Consider the following 12,398-nt stretch of genomic DNA (forward strand, 5'->3'; position numbering starts at 1 on the left):
TAAATACATAGATATTAGATATACAATTATATAAAGCTATTTTAAAGTTTTAAACTTCATAGATATATGAAAAGAAAAAACTGTAAATTACAATTATAATTTAACATTGTAAAAAATAGGCCAGGTTAGGTGAATACAATTAAAATAATGTACCATAGAGCTTGTAAGTTCTATTTCTTCATTTTCTAAGTGTTCTAATGATCCATAAATATTTTGATGAACTAAATCTTAAATATAAAATGTTAATAGATTAATTATTTGTATAAAAATGTAAGTACGTGTTATTTATACACTTATTGTGTTAGGTAACTGATGGCTACAATACGGTGATGTAGGTACATATTTCGGATCAATTATTTACTATACTAACTATATTATAATTTATATTTTTAATATTAATTAATATATCGACAAAATAATGTTTATTTTATAAAATATTGTACCGAAGATTTTAAACCTCAAATATTATATTTAATTTAGTAGATACCAAACTAGTTCAAGGTTATTTACCATTGATAGTATTTTCTATACATATATATATTTCTGCAAACTGTAGTTTAAAAATCTTGTATGTGTTTATGTTATTTTTATAAGACGTAATAACATTTCTTGCCACAATAATATCATTGGATTTTTTTTTAACCATTGTTTCCACCATCGATTTTTTTCTTTTAATTTCATCCATGATTATTTCTTTACGTTTTGTTAGTAATTTGTCATGTCTATTCTGAATTGTTTTTAATTTATCATATAATAACATCACCTGTCATTTAAATAGTTTTATTTAGATAGGGCCATTGGGTAAGACTGAATTAATTTAGTAAAACGTTTTAGAATAATTGTAATAGAAGTATGGAACCAATCAGTTTTACCAATACAGCATCGAATCTACTACCTGTAGTCATATATAGTTTAGGTACTTATATTGAAACCTAGTTTCAGGTTTTTAAACATATGTTTAGTAAACCTTATGTTGTGGTAGTGTTGAGATAGGTACTTAATTAGGTATGCTTGCTTATTAGTTTTTAATATAGATTTCTACTATTCAAAATATATCACCGAAATATTAAGGTTAAAAATTCTGTCTAAATTGTAATTATAATAAGTACCTTAGTTTATGGCCTAATATTAAAATACGTTTTTAAACCGGAAAACGCTTGCAGAGCGAGCTACCCTAACTTGTTTGTTGGAATATTTTTATGTTTGCTTTTTTAATGGAAATTTAGCCAAAAAACTTCAAAATTTAAATGAAATTAATATATCATTATTCTGTTTTATGATACGTAGACTTAAGTAATATACAATCCATACCCATGATGACATTATGTTTGTATAGCTCTTGGGAACTGTGAGTTCTTATTGCAATCTATGTTAGGTACGCTCCTGGGAGTTGCCACATTCTTTACAATATAAAATAATTTGTGTAAGAGAAGAGCCGAAATGTTTGCCAGTTAACATGTGCGATGTGCCTATAATACAAGCGCCGAAATGTATAATTCGGTTAGGTTACACTTATGACGATACAACCCAAACGGTTCCCATAGAAAAAGATTTCACAAACGTTTCTGGTAATTCGCCGAGAAGGCTTAAAAGGCACTGGTGTCGTGACTTGGCTCAATTAAATCATATATAGTCGATTGAATCTGAGTGTTATTTATAGCTGGGTGACTTCTCACCCTCCTATTTTAAGTTCTTTGTACTATTACCTAATATTTAATGCACATATGCTATGCTTATGGTAAATACTATTACAGATTGAATATATTATTCCAATAAATGTAAAAAATAAAATAAAATAAATTGAGTGTATATTACTGTATTTATAATGTATATATTTATAGTATGTGTTAATACTATATTACAGACTAAGTATATTATGTAGGCAATAGGCATGTAGGATCATGTAGTCATAAATCTAGTGGCCTTTTTTCCCCCCTGTTCAAAAACCAGGAACGGGTGGGAACTGTTCAACACAATACTGCCACAGCTGTGGCCTAAATGCACTTTTGATACCATACCTGATTAAAAATATTTTTATTTTTTTACAAGGAAATGTAAGATTGTCGGGATTTGCTTTGATGACGATTTATTATAAATCATAATATAATATTAAATATGGATAAAATTTTCAATATTGTTTTAAAAAGTGTAAAAATGAATTTACATAATATTTATAATATAATAGGTACCTACGTATTACATAGGTATTAATTAAACAATATTTATAAAAATAAAATTTATAAAATAAACAATATTATTGGTACACCACTTTTGCAAAAGTACGTATAGATACAACTTAGGTACCTATATCACTATATTAAATTTAGACAAAAATTATAATAATTAGTAAGTACCTACATTTAATAATAACTATGTACAATTAGGTACGATAAAAAGGATCTGGTTAGGTGCCAATAAGGTACCAATAATTTATTGTAATAAAAAATCTTCTAAATACAATTTTGTTTTAATAAAAATTCAATTTTACCTTACTCGATTGTTTGTCATCGCGTAATTCTACTAGATACGAACCGCTCATCATTTGAGTTGTGTATTTTTCATAAGTTGTCCGGATTAACGAATCTAATGGCTGTAATTGATCGTATAGTTTTTTGATACTTTTAGTTGTTACACACAATTGGATGTTAGACTTGTGAATTTTGCTTTCTAAATGACTGTATTGATACAATTTTTTTTTTTTTTTTTGATAAGTAATATATAAGCCATAAGGCATTAATAGTTAATACTAATATACTACAATAGTAGGTAAAATAATTTTTTGTCAAGAAAACTGAATGTTTACAATGTCATTGTGTATAGAATATAATATATTTTTAAATTTCCTACAACAATAATACAACCAAAAGCATTATTCTTGATTTAAATACCTAATTTTGTCTAAATTTGAACTCAAAATAATTATAGAAACTGAAATTACCTATATATATAATTTAGTTTTTTTTTGATTGCAGAATAAACTGCATATGTGGAAAATTTTTTAAAATGTTTAATCCTTAACTATAAAAATTGAAAATGTTATGAATTTTCAACCACAAAATAATTTCTAAATTTTTAATTTGATAAATTTTGTCAACATTTTAAATTTAATTCCCTATAATAAAATCGTCTCTAAATGTATTTTTAATATTTTTAAATTAATATTATGACAATGTAGTGTTATGAGCTTTATATTTATTTTAAAGGTTTTGACCCAACGAATAACATTTGATTGACATATTATTAATATATTATAAAGAAAAAAACTAAATATAATAATATTAAGATTGAAAATGTACGTAAAAAGCTCAAAAACAGTCGAAATATTTTTATTAAATAAAAATTTAGTGTAAATTACAAGTATCAACGACATTATTAGTTTTTGAGTAGTAAAAAGAAAGAACATCGTTCCATGATAAATCGAGTGAATATTTATTGTTATAAGGATTTGAATTTCAAACGCTCGTACAAATTTAGTTTGACTTTCGGGTAGACAATAATTTGAGAATCTACGTGATTTTGTATTATTTGTAAAAAATATTGATTTTTGATATTTGTTGATTGGTATATGAACGCAAGTTATGAGAAACCTTTAAATTTTAAAAGTTTTTGACCAAAGACCAAGGGCCAAAAGTCAAATTTTTAATCGACGGAAATAATATGAATATATGATGTAACCAAAAGTTTATGTTTTGGAAGGGTCATAGTATAGATTTTATTATCTGGTTGAGAATTCAGATACGCCCATCAGTTTGCAGGGGAATCCTAGTTTACAACTCGACAATTTTAGGGATTTTCACTTTATTATTCATTTGGACGGAAATAAGTCGCTTTCTAACGCATCAGCCGTCATTGAAAACTAAACTTATGATAGTACAGACATGACAAAAAATATTGTTCAGCCATCAGATAATGTCAACATTGAACTTGACTATCTCTAAAAATACATTGGTACTTATAAGCTTGATGCGCAGGTCTTCTTGGCAAGGGAGGCAGTAAGTACCTTAGATCCAGACTCCGATCCCCCCCCCCCCCCGATTTTTCCTAGTTAACTCCTTGATGTGAGGCAACGATAATTTAAATAAATCCTCACACAAAATCAAGTATATAATTCTATTAAATCATGATATTATTCTATGCGGTTAAGAGTTAGATTAAACATAAAATTATCAAAAAGCTTTTAATAAGTTCTTTCTAATAATAATATCTTTATTTACCAAGGAGTTATAATAAAAAATAATTAAAAATACATAATGAAAAAAATTAATAAATAAGAAAACATAATTTGAAAAACTTTTAAAATATAGGTAAGTAAAATGTTTTATTAAAGTTCTATAGTCAGGTACCAGTACCAGTACTGAATATTGAACATTTGAAAATATACATATAGTTATTTAAATGTTATCAAAAATTGGTAGGTATAAGATATTGCTGAAGCAGAAAATCTCGCAGGAGAGACATGTGCCTCCCCTGTACTTATGTAATACAATATTTTAATTTGGGGTATGGAGTGACCAAGCACCGTCGCCGGTCACGGGCGGCACCTCTCTTCGTACAGTCACTGTGTCTGGAGAGAGAGGCCTCCATCCCCCATCCGGCAATGTCAGAACTCAGAAACCCAAAAACTTACACTCTACAGTCCCAAAACCCAACAGTACCAACCAATCTACAGCTAATGGCCTCAGTTGCCGAAGCTTAAAAACAAAATAAATAATACAAATAGGCGTACAATATTGTACAGCATACACCTTACATAACAATGACTTATTAGTTATTAATATTATATAATTTATACTTACTGAATATTATTTTCATATTCAACTCCTAAAATATCACGCTTTTGATAACTGTTCATCATGAGCTTATTCCTCTTCTTCGATTCGAATAATTCGTCATTTAATATTTTTAGAACTCGCATGTTTTCATTTCGTTTTGTTCGAACATCGTTAATATAGAAAATTGCATTTTTTAAATCTACAAATTGTTTTTATATTTCAATATTTAACCTTTAAATAACAATTAATACATTTAAATAAGAGATATTAATAATAATAACCATTTATTACATTTTAACTGAAAATTAGTCTTATAACAATTACATTTAGCTATTAGTTTTATATTATATGTATATGGGTATTGGGTACTACAATAAGGATAGGTTTTATATTATATATAGGTACTACAACAAACAACACAAATTAAAAACATTGAATTAAAATTCAAATGGTACAATTTATTTTTACCTTTTAGTTTTTAATTTAAATAATTTGTTGTATTTACCTAATAGTAAAATACTGAACATAATTATAGAGAAAATAATAATTCATAATTTTAACATACATAACTGTTAATAATAATAATACTCTTGCACTTTATAATAGTTATGTGTATCTCTATTCAAACTTAACTTATTTTAAACATTTATTATATTATACGGCTATACAGAAATAGGTACCTACATACGGACCATTAGTATGACAGTATTTGATATGTACAGAGGCGGACCAGGGTGAAAAATTAATTAGGGACCGGTTTTTAAATTTTTTTTTTTACTTATTAAAATTTGTAGAGTTCTGCATAACAATAGTAAAGAGTAAAATGTAAGAAAGATCCCGACAGTGGTATTCGGGCCCAAATATAATAATACTTATTTTATTGCACCCTGGTACAGTCCGCATCTGGATTATATGGTACATAATATATCGTATGATGATTGATACAATTTGATGTTTCACTATTATAATTTAAATTTAGAGTTGGCATTATAATTTAAAATAAAAAATATTGGTAACATACACACATGGTACATACAATTCTTAAGATAATGAAAAGGCGCACTTGGGCGGGTGTTCAGTCTCCCTCCCACAAATATTTGCGTGCCCTTTTAAACATTTTTCTTATTTCTATAATTAAAATTATTATCCAGACACTTAAACATTTAAAAATTGTGTTTTGGTTTCCAACAAAAAAGCTGATAATATTATACGATTATTATAGTAATATAACTATGGAAGACGAAAAAATCTATATTAAAACCTGTTAATTAAAATGTTTATTAATTATGACGGATACGATAACACCTATAAGTTCATAACAGAGTAAAAGAAGCTTTCCGCTACATCGAACAAAAACGTCGATTGTGAATGATTTAAAACAGGTTTTAGGTAATCAGTAATCACTATGTCTATTATTCATATAATGACAAATAAATATCAAATACAATTGACGAATAATTGAAATAAATCATTAATAATTGTTACCTGTAGCCTATAGGAATAATATGTAAATGACTAGAAAACTATTAATATTATACTAAAAATGTATATCCTTCAATATTATCCTAGTTTCTTTTATAACTAGTAACTACTATAACTTAACTTACTATGATTAAATATAATTATACATTTTAATGAGATATTATGCTGAAAATCTCCATTGTAATATTAATTTTATTAATATAAAAGTTTTTGATAAAATTACTTGTATAGTTAACAATTAAAATATGACTTATTTTGGTAATATTTGTGTTAGAGAAAACCCGTTTAAATTGATAAAAGAGTTTACAGTAAAATGTTTTAAACGAATAATTGATAGTGTACAAAATATTATTATTTTTTTATATATACTATTGAATTCAAATTTTAAGTACAACTGATGATTTGGTGCATAATATTTCTGTTTTATACAATATTATGTTATAATATGCATAATGCATATATAAATGAGCAATTATATTGGCGTTTTTAATTCCGTAAATTTAAATTTAACACTGTTGTATATACCGCTGTATAATGGCTAAAACTTGGGGCCCAGTCCAGTCAGCATTTTTATTTATTATAACACGAGACCCCGAGCCTGGAAACATTAAACAATTGGGCTCACCTTTTTTCCTTTATCTACAGATTTATATGGAAGTAATAAGTATTTTCATGAAAACATTGTAGGTATTTTTCGAGCGTAGATTAATATTATTAAAACTTAAAATAATACATTAATCACATAATACTATAAAATATTATAACAGATTAAAGTATTTAACGCCTATATTGAGCTAAAGGTTCTGCAAACGGACGGACCATTTAACTTGACTATATATATTATTTGAGTATACACGAGTTAAATATGGAATTATTTAAATATATCGTACTAGACTATTATTGAATTATGTATTAAGGTAACTATAATTAATAAATAGGTGTTAGTATTAGGTACTATGATAATATTAGTGTGTATGATATTTTTGGAAATCATACTTTCAACAATCTCTTGTTCCGTAAAATGTATATTGTTCATTAACGTATTTATAGAGGCCAATGTGTTGCAGTTCTAAAGCAAATTTTTATAAACACGATCAATATACACGAATAATTAATGTTTTAACTGTTTTGTATAAAAAATGAATATAAATATAAAAACGAATAACAATAAATATATCGTAGAAAATTATAAACAAAATTAAAATTGTTTAATATAAATATAAATTAAAAAATAAAAATATTAATAAAAAATAAAAAATATCTGTAGCACCTACGATACTAGGTACGTATTTACTACATACCTACATTAAAACACAAGTATTTTAAATATTTTAAATATTTAATGTATTAATAGAAACGACATAGGGGAGGTTATATTACGCACATATATTTTAAAAATTATTAGAAAGTTTAAAAATCACCAAATATTTAATCGGAGTTGAAAAATATTTCATAGGTACTATCGAAAGTCAAATATCCATCTTCTTAAATTTATTGTATGGGTACTTTAGGATGCTTTAAATAAATGTACGCTGATAATTTTAAATACAATTATTACCTGTCGATAATCCATAAGAAATGTTTCATTCGCAAGATTATGAGTTATCAGAAAATCAGGCCAAGTAACATCGTATAATAAACTTCTAGAATGTAAAACTTCAAGTAATTAAGAAAATATTCTAATGTAAGCAAAATAATTAATAATATCGCAACATTAATAATCTGAGCATAATAAAGTTAATTGATAAACAAATAATTTAAGTTTTTTAATTATATGCCTGAAATTATATTAAAAAAGAATCACTCACTTGCTCTGTGTAATTGAATTTAATGGTTTCAAAACGTTTGTTTGGGTAAGAGAATCTATTAATGTTCTTAGTTCTTTATACATATTGAAAAAATTAAATTCTGAGTTGATCATGTCTTTACTTAAATTTCGTTTCATATATTCTCTAGGTAAATATTTGAATTACGTTTGTGAATATTTAATTTAAATATTATATATATTATACTTTTCACTATTTTTAAATTCAAAATCCAGAAGCATTTCTTTTGAAACTGCTTTAATACTTGTATCTAATTCATTAACACTTAACTTAAAATCAGTAACTTGGTTTTTTAATTGACTTTCAATTGAGTTAATTTGTAGCAGTATTTCCAAAATCTAGCGTTTAAATATTTATTTTAAATTTCTTAATACACATAATTAGTATTAGGTAACGAATGAGAATTTAGTTGAATAAAAAAAAATTATGTATTATGGTATTCGATTTATTATTGTACTATACTATTTTCTTTTTTATATACTATAACTATATATAATGATTATTATTGGTAACTTATTGTCAACATTTTATTTGTTAGACAATGAATATTATTAGATGCTGATATATACTATACAATTAAAACATAGTTTAAGCATACCATTATATCTACTTAATTGATGTAATTAAATTAAGCTATATCAATTTAAATTGGTATACAAAGTTTTTTTAGATAAATTCAGACATTTAGTGAAGTATTTTAACTGATGAAGACACAATAATGAGATTGTTAATTAAACTGTTTAAAAATATTTATTTAATAAAAATGGATAATTGAAACAATTTTACCAATTTATAGTTGCTTAATAAATGGCTAATCAATAAATATTTATCCGATTTAGAATTTATAAATTTGATCATATTATCAATAATTCAATAGTAAATAATATCTGTTATATTATAATTGTATCTGTATAATTATAAACTGTATATTCTGCATGTCTTATATAAGAGTAACATCAGGCGGCGACCGCTTTTCGTCCGGTTTTGTAAGGCATAATTATCAGTTATATCAGTTTTCGTCTAATTTCATCATCAGAAATGCGTTACTCTTATATGTGAAAGAGACACAGAATCTCCGATGTGAAATCTGATCAAATTAATAAGAATAATAAAATAATAAATTATCGAATCTTTTGGTATACTTTTGTATTATTTAACGTATTTTGTGAATTTAATTGATTTTGTACGTTTAATGATGCATGTAACGCTGTATTAACTTCTTGAAATATAAGTTGAGCTTGCTCAATTTCTCCTTTGATTTTTCTCAGTGATAGTCTATAATGAATTTAAGATTAGAAATCTGACAGAAACATAGAATGTATTATATATTAATACAATAAGACCTCTGAAATAAATGCGTTGAGTTCAATATAGTTAATAATCTTTGTTTTGATTCAATCATTGCTTTATTTTTTTTTAATTTTAGTTCCATTGATTTTACTGGTTGGGGATTAAATGAATCTTTGTAATATATAAAACTATCTAAAAATCAATTTCCAAAACTAATTAAAAGTATATAATATAATATTATACGTACTAAAACGTATTTAATATCGTTAGTTTTACTACCAGACAATTCTTTATCAGTTCTTAAATATTTGTGCACTATATCTGCTTTAATTATTCGTTCTTTAATATCCAAAATCGATATATGGCAGTTTTCTAACAATCTAAGTTCACTCAACATATTAATATACATACTTTTTTTGTGATCGAATTCAAAAGGTTGTTCTAATAAAAACATTAAAAATACAAAAAATATGATTTAAAAATATTGATTAAAGGATATACTACTTGTTAATATTGATGTAATATAATCAAAAATTAAATTAACCGGGATCATTTTTATAAACTATTTAATTATAAATTATCTAATTCATTAACAGTTAATGCATCATATTGCTATGGTAACGTTTACATTTATGTTCCGAGTGTTTTCAACCGGTAGGTTGGTTTTTAATTGTTAAATTATTAAGATAAATACAATGTACAAAGTTATAAATGGGCGAAACATATCTATTTCAAAAACCTGCGCGGAAAAAGAACTCGAAAATATCAACCAGGTTTTTTAAACTCATTAAGAATATTATATTAACCTTACTTTTAGATTTAGAAAGAAAAATTATACTTTTAAACTAAAGAAAAAAACTACGAAAATATATGCTCAGTATTGTAAAATAATTAGCTTTCTGACACAAGTGTTAAAAATACTAACAACAATTATTATGTCTAGAAGAATGAAAAGTAAGATAAAAGCTGTATCATTAAGAAGATCAGTTAGTGTTTACGAAGAATATAAGTACAAAAGAAGGAATATTGGTTTTAAGTGAAATAATTGAAAGAAAATACTAAACTGAGAAAGATAAACCACTATTTATGGCTATTTACAACATATTATATAGCTATTGTAGATATAAAAAGCGTTTGCAAATGGTGGCAAATGTTGAGGATGCTGAATGGGGTTAATAACTAAAAAATTTGATCATAGATAGATTGATAGTGTTTTGTAGATACCAAAATGATATTGATCATAATGTCAGATGATCTTTTCATTTGACAAAACCATATTCGACATAGCTTTCAGATACCATATATCGTGTCTGGTGCGGTACTGCGGTTTACCTACTCATCATCGCTGTGTAGAGCAGACTTTTCGAACGACACGTGTCGCTCACGCCGCTGCTGACCAGCTTGATGTTGTCTCTGTTTGTCGTTATTTTGATGCTGAAGCTGATGCGGATAGTGTTGATGCTGACGTTGTTGGTATTCAAAGTTATACTGTTCATGTTCGTGATCATGCAGTTGTATGGCATGGTTTTTATATAGCAGGCCATCGTGGATATGTCGATTATGTTGTAGCTGAAAATGGTAACTATGAAGTGGCTGACGTAGATGGTCATGATAAATGTTATCAACAACGTGATGCTGCTGTTTATGAATATACATGACAGCTGAAAGCGATGAATTCTCCATTCTTTTTTGATCGTTAGGTTCACTATCGTTGTACTCACTATGCGTGCAGGATGATCTTAGTGCCTTTGGTGTATACTCTGTAAACATAAAATGTACGGACGTAATGTACGAAAGCCATCCATTACGATTTTACGAATACTGACAAGCCTATGTAAGTATAACAACTTGCATTATTCATTTACAATAATATTGTATCCCATAGAGATAGACGGAACATTTGAATTGAAGACAGGGAGGCGTGGTCGTGTCAAACGAAGAGAAATACCTTGAGTTTTATCATAGGAGTAAGATAAATGGTACTGTTCAGAGAACAACCACTATAATAATATAGCTTTAAGCAACCAGTGGTCGTAACAAGTTCCACCCACTTGCACACGTATCATATCTAATGTTTCGTCTAAATCTATAAGTCTATGACAATACCTAGCAATACCTAGCAATATTAATTAAATATTTTTAGTTTCTAAGATAACAACAAATTGTTTTATTAATGAACCAAAATCAGTGTTTTATAAGTTTTTATAAGCTTATCAGTTATTGCTATTGCACAACTTGTTGTCGTATAATCGAATTGTTAACCCGAATCAAAGGTTATTTATCCCTAGGGTTGACGGTATTTTCGGTATACCGTAAATACCGGTCTTTTGAAGTTAATTTCCTAAACGGTATACCGTAAAAAAACCGAATAAACGGTATATCTACCGTAAAAACGTGTAGTTGTGCTGGTAATGTCATTACACTGATCACCGATACTCGCATTGTCTCCAGAACATGCAGAAGAGTTAATTTTCTATCTATGAATGCCAAGTATATTTCTTAATGACTTGCCTACTCACTGTGGCATATAGTGCACCTACCCAAATTACTGTTGTTAGGTACGTTTTTAAATTATTATTCTTTCACAAGACGCGACATTATTATATTAATTTCTTTTTCTTTTTTGTTTGATTCCTGAGTAAAATAAAGTAAAACTTTATGATTGTAATAAATATATATACGTATATATGAATATTTCTTAAAGTTATCTTACTAACATGATTTACAGTGAACTTTTTATATATTGTAATGATATGCTCACACATCATGATTGTATGTTGTTTAAATATTCAATAAAATAAATAACAGTCAAGTTGTCGCACGCAGATAACAATTAAAATCCAACAAAAAAAACACCATTGTCCACTGATGAAAGGAACGATTTGTATTATTTAATCACATGGGAACTTATACGTAGTTGTGACTATCTGGCACAACACGTGTGAGCTATTTCATGTGCCACCAGAGCAGGGGATGGTCCAATGAGGATCTCTGTTGCCAAAGACAATGCTAAGTCTTTGGAAACGCA

The 12,398-nt window shown here is 26.7% G+C and overlaps 1 protein-coding gene across 2 annotated transcripts in view; it reads right to left on the minus strand.

Moving 5' to 3' along the window:
• The window catches only part of LOC107170347 (voltage-dependent L-type calcium channel subunit beta-2-like), a 34,516-nt gene that overhangs the window by 274 nt on the left and 21,844 nt on the right, over nucleotides 1-12,398 (minus strand). The window contains exon 8 of one of the 2 annotated variants that reach the window (XM_089221171.1): nucleotides 4,797-4,971. In XM_089221171.1, the coding sequence (XP_089077297.1) occupies nucleotides 4,797-4,971 (175 nt within the window). Of the gene's footprint in view, nucleotides 1-4,796; nucleotides 4,972-8,885; nucleotides 11,131-12,398 lie in introns of those variants that run through there. The other variant, XM_089221170.1, reaches the window with a different exon arrangement.

This window comes from Diuraphis noxia, unplaced genomic scaffold (genome assembly GCF_037042655.1).
Source record: "Diuraphis noxia isolate RWA-SAM2 unplaced genomic scaffold, SU_Dnox_SAM2 contig0002, whole genome shotgun sequence".
Taxonomy (NCBI): domain Eukaryota; kingdom Metazoa; phylum Arthropoda; class Insecta; order Hemiptera; family Aphididae; genus Diuraphis; species Diuraphis noxia.